The sequence below is a fragment of the Fukomys damarensis genome, unplaced genomic scaffold (assembly GCF_012274545.1).
Source record: "Fukomys damarensis isolate Sample0158 unplaced genomic scaffold, DMR_v1.0_HiC HiC_scaffold_23, whole genome shotgun sequence".
In the NCBI taxonomy this organism is placed as follows: domain Eukaryota; kingdom Metazoa; phylum Chordata; class Mammalia; order Rodentia; family Bathyergidae; genus Fukomys; species Fukomys damarensis.
The window spans coordinates 29,267,532-29,288,443 of NW_022900935.1; the positions used below are offsets into that span (position 1 = coordinate 29,267,532).

General features: G+C 37.2%; 1 protein-coding gene across 1 annotated transcript in view; it reads right to left on the reverse strand.

Annotated features, from left to right (window-relative positions):
- Faf1 (Fas associated factor 1) overlaps positions 1-20,912 on the reverse strand; it is a 401,181-nt gene that overhangs the window by 25,941 nt on the left and 354,328 nt on the right. The window contains exon 18 of the mRNA XM_010610286.1: positions 12,877-13,092. Coding sequence (XP_010608588.1) covers positions 12,877-13,092 — 216 coding nt within the window. The remainder of the gene's footprint in view (positions 1-12,876; positions 13,093-20,912) is intronic.

The following is a 20,912-nucleotide window of genomic DNA, read 5'->3' on the forward strand; positions in this document are numbered from 1 at the left end:
AAAAGAATAAAATCCTGAGCCGGGGATTTGGCTCAATGGTTCTGCAGCCTGCCTTGCAAGCACAAGGCCTGAGTTTGATCCCTGGTACCACAAAAACAAAACAAAACATTAAAAAAAAAATAAAAGAAAAAAATCCTGTCATTTGTGACAACATAGATGTCTGGAGATCATTATGCTATATGAAATAATCCATTCACAGGAAGACAAATACAACATAACCTCACTCTTATGTGAAATCTAAAGTTGATCTCATGGAAGTTGAGAATGTGGTAGTGGTGATCAAAGAAAGGCCTGGGAGTGTAGGGCTGAGAAAGGGAAAAGTTGACCAACGGGTATTAAGTTACAGTTACATGGGAGCAAGAAGTAATTGGCGTGTTCTTATACAGTGGTGTGCTTATAAGTAAGAGATAATCTACTTTATGTTTCAAAAATCCAGAACAAAGGCTTTCAAAGTTTCTATCACAAAGCTGACACGGTGGTGCAGGTCTATAATACTGAAGCAGGAGGACTGCCACAAGTTCGAAGCCAGCATGGGACACATCATGAGTTTAAGACCAGACTGACTACCTAGTGAGACTGTATCTCAAAATATCAAATGTATCAATCATAAAGAAACAACAAATGTTTGAGGATATAAATATGTTTAAGCTGATTTTAAACATTACACAATATGCACATGTATCAAAACTTTATATGGGAAGGACCTATTAATATTTTTTGTTTTTATGTATATGTTAAAAATAAATTTTAAAAATGCAAAAAGAAAATAAAAGAAAACAAGAGAATCCTGGGGTGCCATCATGAGAGGTCATTAATTGAACCAATGCTCTCAGGAGAGTAATTTTACCTTGAGCTCTACTGTTCTCTCTCTTGATTTCCCGAAAGGTACTAATACCACCTGCCTTGCTACCTTCCAAAATGTACAACAAGAGGAATTACTTAACTGTTAATGTGTTCTGCATCTGAGAGAGATCTCTTGGTTTCTTTTAGTCAGAAGGTTATTGTGATTTATTGGTAGGATGCACACGGTGTGTGTGGGGTAATGGGAGGAAGTGAGGAGAACTGAGCAGGAAAAGAGATGGCATGAAGCTGTGAAGGATTCTGTACATCTTGGAAAGGAGTTTAAACTTTTTTCCTATAGGACATTAGAACCCCTGGAGGCTTTTAAGCAAGAGACTGTGGACATTCCCTTTGTTGTGGTAAGCAGCACGGGAAAGCAGAAAACCACAATTTTTATATCTCCAAGAAATAACAGCCACTTCTCTTTAGGTAGGCAGTAGGCACTTTCCCTAGGAATTAGCTTGGGCCCAGGAGAATGGTAACTTTGTCACAGAAAAACTAAAATCATAGGATGGGGGAAACTCCCCTGGCAAGTGGATCATGGGAAACTGGACTCTGGGCTGGGAAAGTCTTGGCCTGATAGAAGATGACATGAAATCCAGGAAGCAACAAGCATAGCCTTTAACCAATGTAAAACCTCACTACTTTTTGGGCTTGTTTTGTCCAACTCTTTGTTCAGGACAACAAGAACCTGGGACTCTCTAGAAGGACCCCATAGCACCCCAGAACTGCAGTAACATTTTTGGCAAAGGTAGCCAAGGAGGTTAAGACCCTTTGGGCACAGTTTTGATTATTTCTCTCTGAAATCTATGGACTTGAGCAGAGAAGGAACACACTAGTTTTTTTCTTTTCTTTTTTCTCCTCTAGGAAAGCCAGAATATTCTTCTTTTCCCTTCTCTCCCACTCATGCTTTCATCTGTCAGAACACTCAATTCCTTTACACCCCTCCTTCCCATATTAGTTATCAGGGAGATGCAGGGAGCTAGAGGATAGGAAAAATTGGATAAGCTGGGGACTTAGGAAGCTTTCTCCTATCTCTGGAACAGCTCCCTAGTGTGTCTCATTATAGACTGGAGGGCACCTTGTGGCCTCTGCATTTTCCCAGCTGGTTTTGGTTACTCAGTGTGGGTACAAGTTTATTGGGGGCTACCAGGGCATCTGACCCGGCTTAGTTGTGGAACCAACCATAGGCTCTGCTGGGCCCAAGAGGGCCTTTGCAAGCCATGCAGGTTCCATGTGTATGACCTAGAGTTTAGTATATTTTTACCCCCACATCTTTCTTCTCCTCCATACTTTGTTCAGCTTTCTTACTCTTTAAAAAAATAAAACAGCTATTGGTAACTTGGTCTTCTGCATGAGTAGCCACCTACCCCAGCTTGCTCCATTTTGCACTCAAAGTCTCATGTATGGTTTTTGCCTAGATTACCTTTTATCTGTGGGTATCCTTAGTTGAGTTGTGTTGTCAGGACCCTGTTTCTTAAGACCTCAGGGAATCATGGCAGTTCACGTTTCTATCACACATGGCAGCCATTTTGGTTCATCCTGTGGATCAGCCATATTTGTCTGTTTTTTTTTTCCTTTTTTTTTTTTAGCTGACCTCATGGAAAGGAAATCCCATCCTTATACAAGAGCTAAAGCCTCTACTTTGAGGGAACATATGGGACTCCTCCCTTCTCTTCTGAATTGGGCTATATCCCCTCCCTGTTCTAACCAAGATTCAGGCAATTTAGAAACATGTTCCCAGGAAACTGAACAGAACAAAGGGGACATCCAGTGAAAGCAAACTCAATAGGCTGTTAGTATGCAAAAGCAGAGCTGGATAAAATCAGGAACAAGACAAGGATGTCCACTATCATCACTCCTGTTCAATATGAGAGTTGTTCTGGAAACATTAGCCACAGCAACTATACAAGAGAAAGAAATAACAGGAATAAAGGTAGGAAAGGAAGACGTTAAACTGTCATTATTTGCTGATGATATGATACTCTACATAGAAGACCCAAAAAACTCTGCCAAAAGACTTTTAGACTTAACTGACAGATTCACTAGAGTAGCTGGATACAAGGTCAACACTAAAAAATCAATAACTTCTTGTACACAAATAACAGGCTCACTGAGAGAGAAATTAGGGAAACAATTTCTTTCACAATAGCATCCAAAAAAATGAAATATCTACGAATCCAACAACGGAAGTAAAAGACCTCTACATCGAAAACTATAGCACTCTGAAAAAAGAGATCGAAGAAGATATAACAAAATGGAAAGACATCCCTTGTTCCTGGGTAGGAGGAACCATTATAGTGAGAATAGCCACACTTTCAAAACTGCTATATAGATTCAATGCTATCCTGACTGAAATCCCAACAGTGCACTTTACAGAACTAGAGAAAACAATCCCAAAATTCATTTGGAACAAGAAGAGACCTAGAATAGCAAAAGCAATTCTAGGCAACAGAGACATGACAGGGGTTATCACAACCCCCAACTTGAAACTATACTGGAAAGCCACTGTGATAAAAACAGCATGACACTGGCAAAGAAACAGACCCCAGCGGAATAGATTAGAAGATACGGAAACAAGTCCAGATGTACTCAGCTACCTCATCTTTGTCAAAGGAGCCAACCATCCTCACCAGAGGAAAGATATAAAGAAATCAGAAACACATGCTGGTGGGGCTGTGGGGAGAAAGGAATCCTTCTCCATTGTTGGTGGGAGTGCAGATTGGTGCAACCACTGTAGAAATCAATATGGAGATACCTCAAAAAACTAGGATTAGAGGTCCCATTTGACCCAGCTATTCTTCTGCTGGGCATCTTCCCAAAAGAACTAAAAGGATCAAACGACAGTGATATTTGTGCACCCATGTTTACAGCAGCACAGTTTATAATAGCTAAAGCTTGGAAACAGAGCTAAAGCTTGGATAAAGTTAAAGCTTGGAAACTGGAGACTGGATAAAGAAGGTGTGTTTGTGTGTGTGTGTATGTGTGTGTGTGTGTGTGTGTGTGTGTTTAAAAAAATGGAGTACTAATCAGCCATAAGGAAAGAGAAACTAGACATTTATGGCTAAATGGATGCACAGTGAGGCCATACTCAAGTGAAATAAGCAGGACACACATTTGTAAATACCGAATAGTTTCTCTGGTGTGAGAACCTAAAAGTGTAAATAAGGATCAAAATGTATAATTGATAAGGTGAAATAGGAAGAAAAGGTCTAAAGGGGTAGGGGATGTCAATGGAGTAGGGGAAAGGAAATAAGGGAAAGGAAAAAATATGAGAAAAGGAAAAAATGGAAACAAAGTCTTTGTAAAGGGAGGTGTGGAGGGGTGGAAGGGAGGGCAGGGGAATGGAGAAAAAAAAAGAACCAAGATACATCACATAAAGGTACAAGTTCCCAATGATGAATGTAACTGTATTGTATACTTAAAATGTACCAATAAACTTAATGAAAAAAATTAACAAAATAAATTTAATTATATTAAAAAAAAAAAGCAGAGCTGGAGTCAACAGATAATAAACCCTATACTAAGAGTTTCTATCTCTACTGACTTAAACAAGTAACTACCAAAGTTTTCATTATCTAGAGAAGTGGGAGGGATGCTGTTTCTCAAGTGGCCAGTTGGAGCCCCAGGGGCTCTATGCTGGTCTCTCATGAGTTACAGTGGATCATGGGCTACAGAGAGATCTAAGGAAAAGGCATTGGTGCTGCTTCACTAGAGAGTTCTCGTAGTGCAAGTGAATCTCACAAAGGACACTCCTGGGACTCAAAGGGTCTGCATCCTTTTGTGGGAGATTCTCTTTGAAGAACCCTAGACCTAGTCTCTCTCTTTCCACAGACCCCACAATGTGCCATGGGAAGCACCCCGTAGGTCTCAGAAATCTCGCCATTATGCTGTTTCCTTAAAAACTCAGAACAACTTGAACCTGAAGAAGTCATAGTGGATCACAGGGTATGGAGAGTTCCAAGGGAGAGAAAAAATAAGAAGACGCTGATGCTGCTGGCTTCTCCAGAGATGTCTGGTTGTCAGTTAAGTCTCACGGAGGATTCTATGGGAACTCAACAGGTCTGCATACTGCAGAGGATGCCCTCTGAAGGAACCCAGACCTGGTCTTCCCTTTGTCTTTCTCTCTATTTCTGTCTCTATCTCTTGTCTGTTTCCCTCCCCCCACCATAAGGGCTCCACCCTTGTCTTTAATAACTTATCTTCTATTGCAATATTGTTTGGGTCCAGTATGACCTAGGAAACGGCAAGCAATGGGGACAACTTGGCAATCTAAATTACAATACTATTAATTGCTCCTTGGCCTTTCGGCTAAGATCAAGTGTAAATTACAATACTATTCTTCAGTTAAATCTTTTTCTGCAAAAGTCAAGGAAAGTGGAGTGAAATCCCTTATGTTCATACATTTATGGCTCTTTAATCTCTGGAAAGGCCCAAGAACTATGGTGCTTAAAGAGGCCTCTAAGGAAAAGGAAACTGATATTGGCGATGATCCCATCTTCAGATACCCATTAATCTCTTGAGGGATATGAGTCTCTCCTACCTGCTGGATGAAAACAACGGCACTGGGAATACAAGTCAACCTCCTCCTTTTAATCAGAAGGTCAGTAAATCAGTTTTGTCTTCTTAAAGTGACCAAGAAACTCCATCAGAAGCTAGTTGCCCAGAACCCAGTGTTCTTCAGACCCATCCTTGTGCTCCTCAGATAGCTTTTAGCCCTACAGGACATACTTGAAATGGGGTTTCTTACTCTTCCAACTCACAGTTCATCCTGCCCCTAAGAGAGGTCCCAGGAGTGGAGGGGACTACTCAAGTCCAAGTTCTTTTTTTCAGTGGTAGACATTCAGCAATGCAAAGAATAAGGGCAATTTTCAGAAGACCTTAGTAGGTTTGCAGATGGGTTTTAAACTTTGACCCTTGCCTTTGATCTCTTATGGCAAGATGTCCAATTTGTCTGGGGCACTTGCTGTACCCCACACCCTTATGACTAAACTGCTAGACATGATCTTTTTTGTGTTGAACAACTGGGGTCTAGATGAGGGTGAAAGGAGGGCTGAGAAAAAAAAGACATGCCAAATTTATGGCCATTGCAATTTGGCAATGCTTTAAGCATATCCAAATAGTTCAAGGGAAGAAAAGAATTCCTGCTTTAAATGCAGGGAAATTGGACACTGGGCACATAACTAGCAAGGTGCCGCCTGAGCCAAGCTCTATGTGTCAGGCAGCTGATATGCCTGACTTATGGCACTGGAGGATTGACTGTCCCCACTACCAGAGGGTCTAGGCTAGCCAAAACCCTCATTTCCTGCTATGATGAAGAGGACTGATAGGGCCCGACCAATCTGCAATGCCTGTGTTCATGGACATCTCCATCTCCTGTGAGGAATCCCACAGGATGTCAAGGTTAAGCAAATTCATTTCCTTATAGATATAAAAGTGACTTACCCTGTTTGAAGTTCCTTCTCTGGAAAATCCTCCTCTAGATGTATAAAGATAATTGGGGCAAAGGGACTCGTAGTCAAAGCTTCTTTAGACCTGCTCTAATATGTCAATTTGAAGGTCAAATGTTCAATTATGAGTTTTTAATTGTCACACAGTGTTCTACTCCCTTACTAGGAAGAGAATTACTAATAAAACTGGAGGCAGTTGATCTTCCCAGATTGCTGTTATTCACTGCAAGGACACCAAAGAGACAGGTTTAAAGTCTCGTTGAGAAATCAAATGGCTAACAAGAGAGGCGAGAAGGACAGCCTTCACCTTTCTAGTATAAAGCCAGCCCCACTTGAAATGTTTGACGAAAAAGACCACCCCATTTCTGTAAACCTCTGGAATATCTGAGGCTCCTCTTCAAAAAGCAAAACTCCAGTACTGCTCCAGGTTCAGATAAGTAGAGTGACTAATAACTCTTTATCCACCACATCTTAAACAGGCACCTATACTGAGATTCTTGTATTGAGGGTAGTAATGGGGATAAAAACAATCAAAATATGCTATATGCATATATCAAAACAAATATCAAACAATATGGCAAACAAATGTGTTACTAATACGTACAATGTGAAAAACTCAAAATAAGATCCATGACTAAATTTGTTGTAATTTTTTGTTTGTTTTGAATTGTTGGTGTTTGGATCCAGGGCTTATAAATGCTAGGCAAGCCCCTTACCTCTGAGCTACATTCCCAGCCCATAATTTTGTCTTCTGATACCTGGCCTTCTGGTCCATGGAGCTTATCTGCCATTGCCCCATTCTCCTGTGCAACACAGTCATTTTATACATGAAAATAACTTACTTTCCATTTGTAGATGGAATTCCCCTGATATACATGAGTAGGCAAAAGAGGAAAAACAGGAGGAGGAAGAAATGAGGAGGCAAGAGTGGGAAGAAATGGGTAAGGTAACAAGGGTAAAACAGAATTTGAAAGGAACAGAGCAGTAGGAAAGGAAGGAGGAGAAAAGAAGATAAAGAAGTGACAGAAAAGGAAGGCTGGTGGATACTGATCTCATACCAAATGGCAAAAGTGACAGGTTTTCCTGGGAAAGACCTGTGTCCAGGCCACTACAGGTCCAGAGGTGAACCAGGGTAACTAGTGATGGGGTCAGTGTCATTACTCAGCTTTTAGAACTCACTGCCACAGTAATAAAATTAGGTAAGGCAAATGGGTCACTGATGTTTACATGGCTGTAACGTGTGAGGGGTAGGGCTTAATGACTCATCCTCTAGAAGTAAAGACTTCTCTTGATCATCTGTTGTTAAAAAAATAGAAACAAAAAATACTCCACATAAGTAACTCAATGCTCCCAGCAAATTTGACAATCAGTTTTTCTGGGGAAAGTCTGTGCCTGCTGCTATCCTGGTTATCCCACAGTGCTTGGTTCAGTTAAGTATAATACTTAGCAGACATTTAGTAAATAGTTGGACAGCTGGGAAATCTTAACATGAAGTATTGTTTTGATTGTGGGGGCAGGAGGCACTGAATAATGTTTAATAGTTCCTCTGGTGAGAGACCAGTCTCTGCTTAGTGGAAAAAAGGTTGAAGACACAATAAGACTCCTAGAGTTAAGTCTTATATTATTTGTTATTAAAGAGGAAAGGTCTTAAGATGTGCTTTTTAACAGTCTTTAGCTGGGCTGTAATTTAAGATGACTTTTACAAATTAGATCCTAATCCTTGCAGACACAGATGGCTGTTACAGAATAGCCTTGCAAAAACACTAGTCATTCGACTTAAAAGAGCATTCAGAGAAGGATGAAGAGCCATTAACTCTCACCCCACCTCTGGCTCTAGGAAGCCTAAAGAGTCCTGGGTGGGCTTTCTGGGTTTAGGACTAGAATCTGGGTGGGCCTAAGGCATCTGTTCTGGTTTGGAAGGCCTCTCTTGTTCACTATGGAACTAGAGATTTAGAGGAGATTGAGGTTATTAACATTCACCAACAGTTACTGAATGATTATATATCAGGCACCATGGTGCAAACTGCAGGAGAAATAGATGTTAACATGATGCAGACTGCCTTTGTAAATCATTACAGAACGATAGGACAAGTGCTATGAGGCAGGGATATACAGACTGCAACTGTATATAGGTAGGGAGCTGGGAGGGGTTCACAGAGAGGTTGACATTTGAGCTAGGCCTTAAAAAATGAGTTCAAACATGCCAGAAGAGTGGGGAAAATGGATATTCCCAGGAGGAAAGAAGAGTATATAAAAGTATATAGGCTTGAGAGTTTTTGTGCCTTCAGTGAATAGTGAGCAATCTCCTATCTCCTGTTGATGAAAATAAGTAATGAGAAGCAGGATATGAGGTGGGAAAGGGAGGAATAGGCCAGATTGTAAAGAGTTTTCAAAACATTCTTGTAGTTATACTAGGTATTAGGTGATACTAAAAAGTTTTATGCAAGAGACAAAATGATCAGAGTAGGATTTTGGAGCAACCACCCTGTAACAAATAATTTTAGGTTGAACAAGGAGCATAAAATGGATCTGTGATGGGTTTTGGAAGTTCTTGATTTCTACTACAGGAGCAAACCTCCTTGGATTTACTTTTTCTTTGGGCTAAATTTGATCTAAATTAATCTTGGAATGGGGATGGAGGTAGAGTTGGGCTCAGGTGTGAAAGAGACATTGGGAGCAAAGACTAAACCAGATCAAACTGTTTTCTTCAACAGTGTAAAACAGGGTGAGTGATAGACAGTAAATTTTCTTTTAGTCTAACTGATAGGCTCTTCACACAGGGTTAGTTCATAATGATATGAGTCTGCACTGAAAGGTCAGGCCTAAGAATCTTCTGCATTTAAAATCAGTCTCCTGGCTTCTTGTCAAGAGTAACTTTTTTTATACTACATATTTATTCCATGAGAAGACGATGTTAATACTGAAAAGAAAAATAGCCCGAACAAAAACTAACCAACCAAATGAACAAACAGACCTCTCCGCAACCCTGTCAATTCAGTTTAAAATATTTGAAAATAAAACAAAGTTTTATTTTAAAATACAGGGAAGTCCTTAGATACTATTTCATCCAGTACTTACTATTTAAAAGGAGGGAGGGTTTAATTGGGCTTATAGTTTCTAGAGATCCAGTCCATGGTTGGCTGACCCCATGGCAGAAACATGGTGGAAGGATATAATGGAACAAAGATTCTTACTTAGTTCACAGCAGTCAGGAAGTACAGCAGGGGAACAGGGTCCAACAAGAGAGAAGAGACAGTATATTTTACTTAAGGTCACACCTCCAAGACCCACCCAGACCCACCCAGAAGTGTGTATTATTAATCTCTTAGATGGCTGGCTCCCAACCCAATCAAATTGACACAGTCAAGCTTAACCATCACAACAGGAGAGGCCCAGAAAGGGAGTGACTTATAATCAATGATTGGGAAGGATTAATTTATCCCCCTAAATTCTGTAAATCTCCAAGGTGAGATAACCACCATTCCATGTAAAGTAGGACAACCAGGCTGACCTTGAAAGCTTTTATTGTGGTTGTTTTCTAAACATTCAAACATTCAGAGTTCATCTTCAGTGACAGAATTTAGGATATTCCTTACCTGGCTGTGTGGTAAGAGCATGTGCATGCATGTGTTCCTTTGTGCACATCTGCATATTTTACATATGAACCAATGGGAAGAGCTTGGAGGAGCAGGCAGGACCAGTGAGATAAGGATCAATGGCCACCATCTGAGGTTCACTATAGTCTCCTGGGCTTAGATGACCTAAGTGACAGGATCCTCATTCTACTGCAAAGGATTTGAAGGTGGGTGGTGGAGCTAGAAATACACCATTGGCTTTTGACTCTATTCTGAAAATGTGACAATTAAAGTGAGAGACTTGGACTTGATAAGCCTTACCCAAATTCTTGGTTTGGGTATGATAGATGAAGCCTTGATAACTAAACTTAGGACTAATGGAACCACAGTATATTATAATTTACCATTTATCTTAGGGTTGTGCTTATCTAAGTCCATGTAAAGCAAAAACAATAGGAATAAAACCCACTTTATTTATATCTGTATTACTGAAAAAAGTAGAAATTCTTATCTCTAAAGATAGGAAAATTACTACTTCACAATAAAGGATTTTTTTTCCCTTAATAAATGCTTTCTTATATTAGGCCAAACTTGCAGCTATAACTTTCAATTCATTGGTCCCAGTTCTGTCCTCCGAAGCCTAACAAAGTCAGAATCCCTTTCTTACATGCCAAATCTTCCAGTAGTTGAGGGCAACAATCATGTCTTCCATAACTTTTCCTTCTCTAGAAGATATAATCCTCAGATGACATGATTTCCATTTCCTTCTCATTCTTTTTAAGCCTGCTCTACACATGCTCCTGCTTCTTTGGGCTTTCTGTTTCAGCATGAAGCCTAAGGACTCTTCCAGGCCTAGTTTGTCTAAGTGCTGAGCTGAACAGGATCATTTATTTTTTCCTCTTGTTGGGCTTATATCTAAAATTGCAGTCAGCTTTCCTGGGGTGGCAGCCATTATTAACACATTATTAATATATATTTATTGTAAGCAACTATAACCTCTGCTAAAACAATTATGTCTACATATTTCTGTAAATTTTTGCAGTTTCATTTTGTCTAGTTTCAGTATTTTAAGGTTTTCTTGAATCTTATTTTTTATAACACATAAATCTGATACAGTCTTCACTTACATAGTCAAGAAATATGGTGAGTGATAGAGGATTATACCATTCATTGTTTCCTCCAAGGAAACAGCTGTGAGTGAACATTTTTTGGACACAACCATTTAATCAGCAATGAATCTATATAATTGTAGACCTTCATCTTTCTACTTTACCCAGAACACTATGAGAGATGATCACATACGTTATGGGATTTTTGGTACCAGGGATTGAACTTGGGACCTTGTGCTTGTGAGGCAGGCAGCAGAACCAGTGAACTAAATCCCTGGCAACAAATACCTTATGTACTAGTAAGCTTTCCTATTGCTGTGACAAGATACCGGATACCTACAATTTAAGGAACACTTCTGTCATAAAGAAGGATAGAGTTTAGTCATTTGTAGAAAAATGGATGCATACTGAGATCATAATGTTAAGTGAAATAAATTAGACACACAAGTTTAAATATATTGTTTCTCTTATATAAGAAACCCAGAGTCAAAATAAAGAGCAAAAGATAGATAATTTGATGTAGAGGGATAAATCATGCTCACAGGAAAAGGAGCTCAAAAGATGGAGGAAAGGGATAAGGGATGGAAAAAAACGGAATTCTGGCTGTGTTATGTACATGTACCAGCTCCACATAAGGAAACATGTACAAAACAAAATAAAACAAAAGAGAAAGAAAAAAACAAAACCATTTTAAAAAGTAGCCAGCAGTCTCATGCCACAGCCTGAATGTTGGGCTGCCTTTAAATTTCCTCTACTAGATCAATTAGTCTGCTACCTTTAAATTTAGCCTCCTACAAAGTCTCAGGTCATAAGCAAAGTGGAGACAAGTTCTTTGCCTGAATGTAGCATGCATGGCCTGCAGTCTATTTCCCAAGAAATCTGCATCTGAAATCTCATGACCCTGGGCTTTACTGTCCATTTTTTCAAGCATTCTGGTCTTTTGAGCTCTGACAAGAATTTCCCATTGATCTCTGCTTATAATATTCTAGGGTTTCTCTACCCGGTATCACCAAATTCCTCCTGCAAACTAGTTCCAAAACCCAAATCACTTGTTTAGGTACAGTCACAGCAAACTACTTCACTTCTCTGGTACCACTTTTTTTTTTGTATTGTTCAGGCTTCCTGTTGCTGAGTCAAAGTACCTGAAACCACAATTTAAAGGAAGTAAGGTTTATTTGTCCCACAGTTTCAGAGGTTTAGTGCATGGCTGACTAGCTCCACAGCAGAACATCATAGCAGAGGAACATGGTGGACTAAAGCTGCTTACTTCTTGGCAGCTAGGAAGCACAGTATGGGAAAAATACCAGAGAGAAGGGGCCAGAGACCATATATAGACCCTAAAATCAAGGGTTATGGCTCATTCAGATATCCAGAAGTGTGCTTTACTAATCCCATAGGGAGATTTAAAGTTGACAGTGAAGTTAACTATCACATCTTGCTGAACAGACAGATACAGCAGAGAATACAAGTTTCCATTCCTGACTTCCCAGACTGGTATGACTCTTAAATCACAAAATACTCTTTGTTTAGCATAATTCATTCTTAGTGAACTTCTATTTGTTGGCCTTGATCTATTAGGCTGTTAAACACAAAATTCTCTAGGTACACTCAGGTATACAAAGGTGAAAGCCCAAATGAATGGAATAGGGAAAGAGCTGAGCAGTAAAGAAGGAAGAAAGATTCAGTACCTAATTTCTCATCTAGGCTCCAGGGCACAGGTCTGCTAGCTAAGAAGTTATACTTTTTCCAAAAGCTGAGGTGAGAATGGTTATGCAGAATGAAGATAGACTTCTGGATGTTTTGTATTAATCTATACCACTAGACTTTTCTTAGATTACTTTTTAGCCTTATTTAATGAGATACCTCCCATATGGATACATTTCCTTAGGTAGGGGAACTTACATCTCTCCTAGGAAAGGTGCTCAGTAACTTGAACTCATCCCATGGAAATCCTTTGGAAGCTACGAAATCAAAGACAATCTGGAGCTTATTGCTAGCCAGGAAACGCCGCTCCAGGAACTCGCCACTGGGTGTCCTGATCCGAAGTTTGCTTATAGGCTCAGCATTTTCTTCCTTTGGCTCTGGAGGCAGGGCTTGCTCTAAGGAGAGTCGGATGGCCTAAGGAGAGCAAAAACCAACGGTTACAATATGGAACAGATGAGACTGTGGGAAGTGGCAGAGTGTGAGACTAGAAAAAAGATGCTCTTTTCTAGAGAAACTGAAAAGTCTTTGTACCACTTAGCAAGCAAGCTTCATGCTTGAATAACAGAATCATGAGCTTTTTATTTTCTTAATATTAGCCCAATAGAGAATTACAATGAATCCCAATGAGGACACATATTACTAAATCAGTAAGTACATTCAAAATAAAGGCTTATTTTTAAATTGAAGGTTCAGAGAAATTTCAGAAATATGCACAATTATTGAAATGCTTTCTAAAGTATGAATTAAGGCTGTTAGAAGCATTCAGTATAGACACACATTTATATTTGAGAAAATATATTTATCAATTAGAAAAATTAGAGTATAAAATTTTGGACAATATACTAAAGACAAAATGGAATGGAAAGACTGGAATTGCTAATACACTTAAAATGGCAAATTTTTCATTACAATAAAAGTTTTAAAAAATAGAATGGAAAGAAATTCATATCAGGTTTACTGGAGTCAGGAGGCCACAGTCATTGTTCCGGTGTTGTCATTAACTTGCTGTTTGGATTTGGCCAACTCTCAGAATGACAGACTTCTGGACCAAGACATAGTCTAAGCTCTTCGTTTTGTAGACAGGAAAACAGACTCAAATATGTATGATAAACAGAAGACATTTCATGGCTAGATTTGAGTTTGAGCCATCCCAGGTTTTCCTAGATCTCGGTCTACAGATTATATTGTTTCACCCGTATGACATTCCACAGAAAGGGGTCAGAAGATCTCTGAGGTACTTGCTTACATTGGAATAAAAAATGTTTTTCATCCCTAGCAATTTCAGAAGTTTCTTAAAGCCCAGTATTAGCATTTTCTGCTTCATAGTTACACTGTGATTCTGGTTACTTTAACATTTCTGTGTTCTCAATTTATCACTAGTAGAAAAACATATATGACCCTCACCAATACGTCTACCACTATTATAATCCAGTAATTTATTATGAGAGAAATTGGGATTGAAATTATTTAAACTGCAACAGCAAATTTTCAAAGTCTATGTTGCTTTCCCAACAGAGGAAACACAAACAAAGGTTTAAAAAAAACTTTCTCTTAAACATCTCTTGGGTCAAAAAGAAAATATAAATCAAAATTGTAGAATATTTGGGAACTAGTTGTTTAAACACTTCATGTTTGAATCTGTAGGATTCATCTGAAGTAGTGCTCAGACAAAATTCACTGCTATAAAATTCTTTTTGGAAATGAAAGAATAAACTGGGTGCAATTGTGTGTAGCTATCATCCCAGATACTCAAGAGGCTGAGGTGGGAGAATTATTTGAGCCTAGGAGTTCAGGAGGATCAGGAGGAGTCTTGGCAATATAGCACGACACTGTCACAAAAATAAAAACAAAAACAAAAATAAAAATGAAATAAATAAAGGTGAATTAAGAATTAGACTAAAAAAGCTAAAAAAAAAAAAAAACCTTCCAATAAAACAATTATGTAAGCATGAAGGAATGAATTAGAAAAAAGAAAACATACTGGTTAAGCAGTATATACATTGGTTCTTTGGAAAAAAAAATGAATCATCATAGACAAATACAAAGAACTGAATAAAAATGTGAAGCTAAACAGGGAAATCAAAGAGGTGATTATAAAAGTTTTCTGAATATGCGTCTTTGATTTTGACATATAAATGTATTATCTTTAAAATATATGTTTAAAGTAACATGGGAAGACAAAGTTTGCTAGATAAGGATATGATGTGAAATTAATTTCTGTATTATTCAAGATAATTTGGTGGTTCTAATACCGAAGTATTTTTGAAAAGCATTCAAACCTCTACAGTATACAGACAAAGCTAATCTCTTTTATAATTCTTAGGTCATTTTCCTTCTGGAAGCACTGAGTAATACCACTGATCTCAGAATAGATTATAGAACTAGGAATTACAAAACATATATAAAGTTCTCAGTGTAGTCACTGGAAAATAATAACGCTTTAATAAATAGCTGCTTTTATTATAATTAAGAGAAGATGTACACAGACTATCAGATCTTGAAGGACTTGCACTAGCCAAATAGTCCTACACTCATTTGTTTGTATGGAAAATAGATACCCAGAAATGGAGAGATTAAGAAATGGAGAGTTCAAAGATTAGATGAACAGAAAGTTAAAAGTCACTTTTGCCTTTTTCTTGATTGATACAATGAATGTAAATTTATTTAATGTTGGTATTCTGAGTCACAATGAATTTCAGCTGAGTATTTTCAAATATTAAACTATTCGAGTAACAATGTAATATATTATTAACTGAGGGAATGGATGCATATATGGATATGAAAATTAAATTCTATTTGTAGCATGTACCAGTTTTAAACATTTTACAAAATTTGAATCATATTACAGTAAGCTTTACCTTATTTTTTGTTTAAAGGAATCCATTTTGTGTTTTAAAATTTTTACTAAAGTTTAACAGACCTAATAAAAAGTACTCAAATCTTAAATGAACAAAATGAGAAAAGTTTCAGAAAGTCAACATACTTCAAAACTAGCACCCTGGGGCCAAGGATTTAGCTCAGTGGTGCTGCCATCTGCCTTGCAAGCCCAAGAACCTGAGTTCGATTCCCTGTACCAAAACAAACAACTAGCACCCTGATTAGCACCTCAGAAGCGTGTTCCTCTCCTGGGAGCTACCTCTCCTCAAAGTCTATTGCTATTATGACTTCTAACAATGAAGTTTAAAAAATGTTAATTAAATTTCAATCTCATAGCAAGGAACAGACTTTGGTGTATAACATATGTAGGATCAAATACTGGCTTTTAAGTAAATAACAGTCCTTACTACTTCTAGTTTTCTGTATAAAAATAGGATCAATAACATCTTCCTTACAAAGCCCTTCTACAAAATAAATATTTTAAAAACATTTAGAAAGTACTGATATGTGGTTAGCACTCAATTAATGACCAGTGCTTAGCCCTGATCTTCATGCTATGTGTAACACTGTGAGCAACAGAGGAGTGATTGGTGGTGTAAATCATTACTGTCTAGAGTGTTCCTCTATACTTACTTTAAATCAGAACTTGAAATTCAATATTTGTTTCCCTTCCTACTTTCCTCTTAATTCACCTGTCTGCTTGCTTTTTATTTTGACATTTCCCTGCACAGTATAACAACAGATGTTACATTATTGTCTGAACTCAACCAATTATACTACAGAAGAATAAACAACAGTAGCTCATTACTCAATTCATTGTGCAGACATTATCTGATCCTCAGTGTACACAGTCTCCAGGGCTTTTCTTCAGAATGAAAACAGACCTCAGATATCACATACTAGTGGGCCAATGTGGAAAACAATGAAGAAGGTATTAGTTAAATTGGCAACCTTGGCATTTGAATACTCAACGGTTTTAATGGTAAAAAGACTAAACCAACAGTTCAGTTTCAAATATATTGGCTAAAAGCAAAGGCCTCATATAAGCAAACACTGTTGTAAAATAATGACATAAAGGACACCACCAACAGTTATAGTAAACGCTACTGTTAAACATCAATTTGGTTTGCTCAACAGATAGTGTATTACTTGCATTATTTTAGGTTTGGGATAAAACAAGGAAACATGGTAAAAGAAATATGAACTGATTTTGGAGTTTTTTACAGGGACATTTTGTGAAATGTAATTAGGCAGTGAAAAGAGATTCCCATAAAAAACTATTTCTATACAATTTCATTTTTTAAACAGAAAGGATAATCTATACTTATACCAGTCTCTTATAGTAAGAATCAAAGACTGAAGTAATTTACTATACATATACATATTAATATATACATATTCACTATCTTAACAGGCTTCCATTAGTAGACACCAAATAACAGTTTATAGTTTGTAGAGTTTTAATAGGATAAAGCTAACATTCACTTTAATAGGATAAAGCTAACATAAATTCTCACTAAGCATTTTCTTTGTGTTAGGCATTGTTCTAAATGATGGGAAAATAGAAGTGAACAAAACAGATAAAAATTCTGCCTAGATAGAGCTTATATCCTAGTATAAGCTATTATAGTAGTACACTATACTAGTATGAGTATAGTATAGTATACTAGTATAAGTATAAAAAGAGCAAAAACATGTACCACAAAGTATATACTTTGTCATTCCTATAGTAGCATAGGGCATGCTGGCAGAAGAGAGGCAGGGTCACAAGTTAGTATTGTACATGTCAGTAAACAAAGGCCTAAAGAGGAGGTGGACTCATATGGACATTTGTATCTAGAAGTATAATGAGCAGAAGTCACAGTAAGTGTCAAGACCCTGGTGTCTGGTTTGAATGAGGGATAGCAGGGCAGCCAATGCAGCTAGAGTAAAATTAGCAAGCAGAGAGGGACAGGAGTTAGAGACAAAACAAAAGAAAGGGGTGATTAGATAATATGGCCTTGAGAAGGCCACTAAATGATTTTCCCCCATTTAAAAACTACAGCATAATTTACTTTAATAAAATCTCTCTTTTTTTCAGGTGACTGGGATGAAACCTAAGGATTTATGCTCATTAAACAAAATGCTCTACCATTGAGTTACACCCTCAGCTCAAATTCATCCATTTTAATGCATAGTCCTATGAATTTTAGGCAAATATATACATGTGCATAACTACCATCATCAATCAAGGTAAAGAATAATTCTATCACCCCTCCCCACAAATTCCTTCAACCTGAGACCCTGGTAACTTCTCATCTATTTTCGGTCCCTAGTTTTGCCTTTTCCAAAATGTCATGTAAATGTAATCATAAATGTCACATAAATCGCTTCCTTGATTCAGCATAATGAACTTGAGATTCAACCACACTGTTGAATATATCAGTAGTTTGTTCCTTATTGCTGAGTGGTATTCCATTATATAGATACAGTACAGTTTGATTATCTCTTGTCAAGTAGACAAGTAGTCCCTCAAGTACAGGGACACTTTTCAATTTTGGGTGGCTAAAGACAACACTGATGGAGACATTTTTTGTACACATTTTTGTGAACGTAAACTTTATTGTGAACTTTCAGTGGTGTAAATACTTAGGAGTATGTCTTTAGGGTTATATGATATATATGCATTTAACTTTATAAGAAAGTATCAAACTATTTTCCAAAGTAGCTACACTATTTTGCAGCTCCATCATTAATCTATGACTTCCATTTACTCCTTATTTTTGCCAATATCTAATATTATCCTTTTTTCTTTTAAAAGTCATTCTGTATTATTCTAATTTGCATTTCCCTAACAACTAATAATACTGAGCATATTTTTATGCAATTATTTGCCTTCTGTATGTCTTTCATGAAGTATCTGTTTAAGTACTTTGCCCAGCTTGGATTCCTTATTATTGAGTTTTGAGAGTTCTTTATGTTCTAATTTTATCTTTGTTTATGCTTAGCTTTTCAATTTTTAAAATAGTGTATTTTAACCAGTTCTTTCCTATTTATTTATTTATTTATTTGTTTGTTTGTTTGTTTATTTATTTATTTATTTATTTATTTATGGCAGTAGTGGGATCAAATGTAGGGCCTGAACATGCTAGGCAAATGCTATTACCATTAACCTAAATCCTCAGCTCCTAGCATTCCTTATAGAGATGTGTTATATTATGGATTATATCTTTGTCAGATTTCAGAAATCTGCCCAACTCAAGGTCATAAAAATTTTTCCTACATTTTCAACAATTCTAGGTTTTACATTGAGGTCTCTGACCAAATTTGACTTAATTTTTGCTTGTGATGCAAGAAGTGGAGTGAAGGGCTTAAACTTTCTTTAGACGGGGGGGGGGACATGCATATAAAGCTCCAATTGTTGTGGCATGAGGTATTGAAAAGACCTTTCTTTTTCTACTCTGTTGAAAATCAACTGACCCAAATATGTGTGAGTCTAATCTCTGGATTCTTTATTCTGTGCCATTGCTTTATTGGTCCATTAGTTTGCCAATACCATACTGTCTTGATTATATTAAGTCTTGAACTCCAGCATTGTTGAGGCCTCCTACTTTTTCTTTGACAAAATTGTGTGGACTATTCTATCTCTATTGCTTTTTTGTACAAATTTGTGAATCAGTTTGTTAATTTCTACAGAAAGTTCTACAGAGATCTGATTGGGATCACTGTAAGATTTTAACTACTATTTTGAGATATAAAGTATGGCCAGTTTTGTAATGGCATGGAATAAAGTTAGGAGGCTACAAAGGTAATCCAAGTAACAGATGATAGTAGCTTAGATGAGGGTGCACAGTGCAATTAGATAAATGAGAAACATTTGAGGTTACATGTATTTTGAAAGTATACAGCCAACAGGATTTGCTTATTAAATATGTATGTGAAGAGAGGACTTAAGGATGATCCCAAAGTTTTTGGCTCAAACTTCTAAAAAGATTCATCATTTATTGAGTTAGGTAAGGAAGACTATAGAAAGTAGATTTGGACGGGATGGGTAAGATCAGTTGTTTAGTTTTAAATATATTAATTTGGTAATTTATATTAGACACCTAAATAGACATGATGGAACAGCAATTAGATATTCAAGTCTAGGGTTCGATAAAGGTAGGAGATACAAATTTGTGAGTCAACTATATAAACAGTACTTAAAGCTCAATCCCTAGTACCAGATGAGATTACTAAAGGAGAATGGTACTTCTATAGAAACATCTGGTTCAACTCCATTCTGTAAACAATTTCTGTTCATGTCAAATTATTCACGTAGAGAGTAGTATGGACAGCTTATTACAAATACAGCCTTACTACTAGATGAAATAAATAAAGAAAATGATCATATTTCCCAAGCCACAATTTAGATAGATGATGTGGGTTGCTTCTGGATATGAAGAATAGTACACTGTTTGTCATTTGGATACTATGAAACTAGAATTTCTGGTCCATTTTAATAATTCATGGCAACAGTAAAATACTTCAAACTGGAAGAACCCAGGCAAGTTGTAGATATATAGTCTCTTTTATTATAATAAGGTATACTTACGTATTGGCACCTACATTTTCATGTGTCGTAGGGATCCCATAAGATAACTAATGTCTGTGAAGTTGTCATCACAGATTTTAGCACATATTAATTGCTCAACAGACAGTGATCGTGATGACAATGACAAACATCACTACAGGTCATTTTAGTAACATTATCTTTATGTGACAAAAATGACTTGGAAAGATAAAACCACAGATAAGAAATAACAGTTTTATTTTTAGTTCATGTGCAACCAAGGTTTTGCTCATGAAATCTTTTCCTACACCAATGTCTTCAAAGGTTCTACCTAACCTCTCTTCCAGCTAGTTTAGTGTTTCTGTTTTAATATTTAGATCTTTGATCCATTTCAATTTTACTTTAGTGCATGGTGAGAGATACAGGTCTAGTTTTAATCTTTGGCGAGTTGAAACCCAATTTTTCCAGTGCCATTTATTAAAGAGGCTAACTTTCCTCTGGTGAGGGTGTTTGGCTCCTTTGCCAAAGATGAGGTGACTGAGTGTGTCTGGAGTTGTTTCTGCATCTTCTAATTGGTTCCACTGGTCCTCAGGTATGTTTCTTTGCCAGTACCATGCTGTTTTTATCACAGTGGCTTTGTAGTATAGTTTCAAGTTGGGGATTGTGATATGCCCTGTCACTTCTCTGTTGCCTATAATTGCTTTTGATATTCTAGTTCTCTTCTTGCTCCAAATGAATTTTTGGATTGTTTTTTTAAGATCTGTTAAATATGTTAGTGGAATGTCAATTAACTTTATTTTATATATATAATATTTTTATATATATT